The sequence below is a fragment of the Oncorhynchus kisutch genome, linkage group LG26, assembly GCF_002021735.2.
Source record: "Oncorhynchus kisutch isolate 150728-3 linkage group LG26, Okis_V2, whole genome shotgun sequence".
Classification (NCBI taxonomy): domain Eukaryota; kingdom Metazoa; phylum Chordata; class Actinopteri; order Salmoniformes; family Salmonidae; genus Oncorhynchus; species Oncorhynchus kisutch.
The window spans coordinates 50,502,024-50,504,919 of NC_034199.2; the positions used below are offsets into that span (position 1 = coordinate 50,502,024).

Consider the following 2,896-nt stretch of genomic DNA (forward strand, 5'->3'; position numbering starts at 1 on the left):
GTTTGTAGAACTCTTGGAACTCTTGAAAGGTTCTAAAACACTTGGAACTCTTGAAAGGTTCTAGGTATTCTTGAAAGGTTCTAGAACTCTTGGAACTCTTGAAAGGTTCTAGAACTCTTGGAAAGTTATGGAACCACCTCCACCACATAATATGCCCCTCTGCATCTGAGTCACTGAGGAGATCTAGGACCTTTGTCAACCTGAGAGCATTGTGATCGTAACCAGGTCTCTTGGTCTCACTGAGAACTGAACTGAAATAAAAAACAGTCATATCATTGTTTGTTTATTACATGCATTACATAAAAATACATTTCTGATACAAAGCTCCACTGCAAAAAAATATGACAAAATACAGACGACTTATTTTCTTTCCAGGAAAGATGCAGATGGATACTACCACTGTCACAGGTAAACATGAATGGGGTACGGAACAATCTTTAGGTTTAGATTCATCTCTGAGACCAATGAGAGTCTCGGTTGTTGAGACCAGTTCACTTCAAACCACTGGCTGTGGGGTGTCCATTTTGTCTGCTCCCTACGAGGAGTGAGAAGGGAGAGGAGTGGCAGGGCCATGCGTCCGCTGTCCTGTCAACACTCAGAGGTTACAGGGTCAGAGGTTATAGGGTGGTAGGAGTAAACATATCTAACTCTATCCTGAATGAACAGGATGTAACAGATGTAACAGAAGGGTGTTGGTTACCCTACGACATCTGACTGCTAGTTCTATATCAACTACAAAGTTGCAGAGGTCCAGGAGAATCATTTCAAAAGACATGTTATTCTGCCATATGATTAGAAAAGGATCCGCTGGGAGTTTGTGCACCGGGATTCTGGTGGTTCTGATCTGAAGGGGTCTGGTGTTCATTTGTTGTTGTGGTTGTCTGCTGGTTATTGTGGGGCTGGTTTGGGGCCTGTAGTTATGGTGGTCTGCTGGTTATTGTGGGGCTGGTTTGGGGCCTGTAGTTATGGTGGTCTGCTGGTTATTGTGGGGCTGGTTTGGGGCCTGTAGTTATGGTGGTCTGCTGGTTATTGTGGGGCTGGTTTGGGGCCTGTAGTTATGGTGGTCTGCTGGTTATTGTGGGGCTGGTTTGGGGCCTGTAGTTATGGTGGTCTGCTGGTTATTGTGGGGCTGGTTTGGGGCCTGTAGTTATGGTGGTCTGCTGGTTATTGTGGGGCTGGTTTGGGGCCTGTAGTTATGGTGGACTCTAGCTGGTCTGTTGGTAGGGACTCTAGCTGGTCTGTTGATAGGGACTCTAGCTGGTCTGTTGGTCCAGGGTCAGGGGAGAAAGGCTGAGGGAAGCCCCAGTAAGAGGTGTGCTGAGGGGGGACAAGGTAAGGTTTGGTCGTGGGGAGGAGGGGCTTGAGGATGCTGACGAGGCAGAAGGCAGAGCCACTGTTGGGGATGAAGTTGACCTTGTTCCTGTCTGGACCTGTGAGGAACTGAGGGACCTGCTGGGGAATCTTGGACCTCAGGAGAGGACAAGGGACCTGCTGGGGAGGCTTGGACCTGGGGGAGGGGAAGGGAAAGAACAGGAGAGGAGAGGAGGGGAGGGGAGGGGAAAAGAGAGGAGAGGAGGGTAGAAGAGAGGAGAGGGGGGAGAAGAGAGGAGGGTAGAAGAGAGGAGAGGGGGAGAAGAGAGGAGAGGAGGGTAGAAGAGAGGAGAGGGGGGAGAAGAGAGGAGGGTAGAAGAGAGGAGAGGGGGAGGGGGGAGAAGAGAGGAGGGTAGAAGAGAGGAGAGGGAGAGAAGAGAGGAGAGGAGGGTAGAAGAGAGGAGAGGGGGGAGAAGAGAGGAGAGGAGGGTAAGAAGAGAGGAGAGGGGGGAGAAGAGAGGAGAGGAGGGTAGAAGAGAGGAGAGGGGGGAGAAGAGAGGAGAGGAGGGTAGAAGAGAGGAGAGGGGGGAGAAGAGAGGAGAGGAGGACAACCGCGAACACACAGAGAGAACAGAAGTGTCACTAAACATAACAGCACATTCTGACTCAGCTAGTCTGGGGTCATTATCATCATCTCAAGGTTTAAGGCAGAGAGATAAAGGCAGAACAAGAGGAGAAGGACGTTAAGAAACAACAACATGATCATTGATATGAGAGTAAAATGTACTGACTGTGTTTCCTCAGTGAAGACCTTGACTCTCTCGCAGCCCTCAGGAGGCTCTCGTTTGAACATGTAGCTGTTGTTGGGTTTAGGAGAGGAGGCGTATTTAGGGAGCGGAGAGCTGGGCCCGAGGTCTGGGAAAAGTCATTATTATTATGAGTAATTATAACACACATGATCAGTTATCAGCCTGGGCGGCACAGTGTTTTCCATAATAAATAATAAAAATTATAAATAAAATAATAAAAATAAATAATAATAAATAAATAAACCATAATTTGCAAATAAATTCATTAAAATTCCTACAATGTGATTTTCTGAATTTTTTTTCTTCTCATTTTGTCTGTCATAGTTGAAGTGTACCTATGATGAAAATTACAGGCCTCTCTCATCTTTTTAAGTGGGAGAACTTGCACAATTGGTGGCTGACTAAATACTGTTTTGCCCCACTGTATAACTACATTGTATGATTTCTGAATGGTAAAGATACTGTATATGGAGATTGACTTTATTTAGGCAGTTCCTTTTATAAATGAGGCTTGCTGCTCGTCCATCAAAGTAAATCGCTTCCCTTTAATGAAACATATGAAACAGATGAAATACAATAAACGAATGTGCCATTAAAACAAAACTAAGTGGATTTCGACTTGTTACCACATTACGGAGTACCACAATATGAGTCATAATTTGAACGCTAGGTTTTATGGGTATTATGAAACCTCCACCGTGGGGCTCTATACGCAACGTTCAAATTGACCCACAGGGACGTGAAAGGAGCATCATGCTCTCTCCCTCGTGTAAAGA

General features: G+C 46.2%; 1 protein-coding gene across 1 annotated transcript in view; it reads right to left on the reverse strand.

The window, feature by feature from the left end:
* Positions 1–270: 270 nt before the first annotated feature.
* fam117bb (family with sequence similarity 117 member Bb) overlaps positions 271–2,896 on the reverse strand; it is a 121,514-nt gene continuing 118,888 nt past the window's right edge. The window contains exons 6-7 of the mRNA XM_031805442.1: positions 2,103–2,226; positions 271–1,507 (exon numbers count right to left, since the gene is read on the reverse strand). Of these exons, the coding sequence (XP_031661302.1) occupies positions 1,165–1,507; positions 2,103–2,226 (467 nt within the window). The 3' untranslated portion in view covers positions 271–1,164. The remainder of the gene's footprint in view (positions 1,508–2,102; positions 2,227–2,896) is intronic.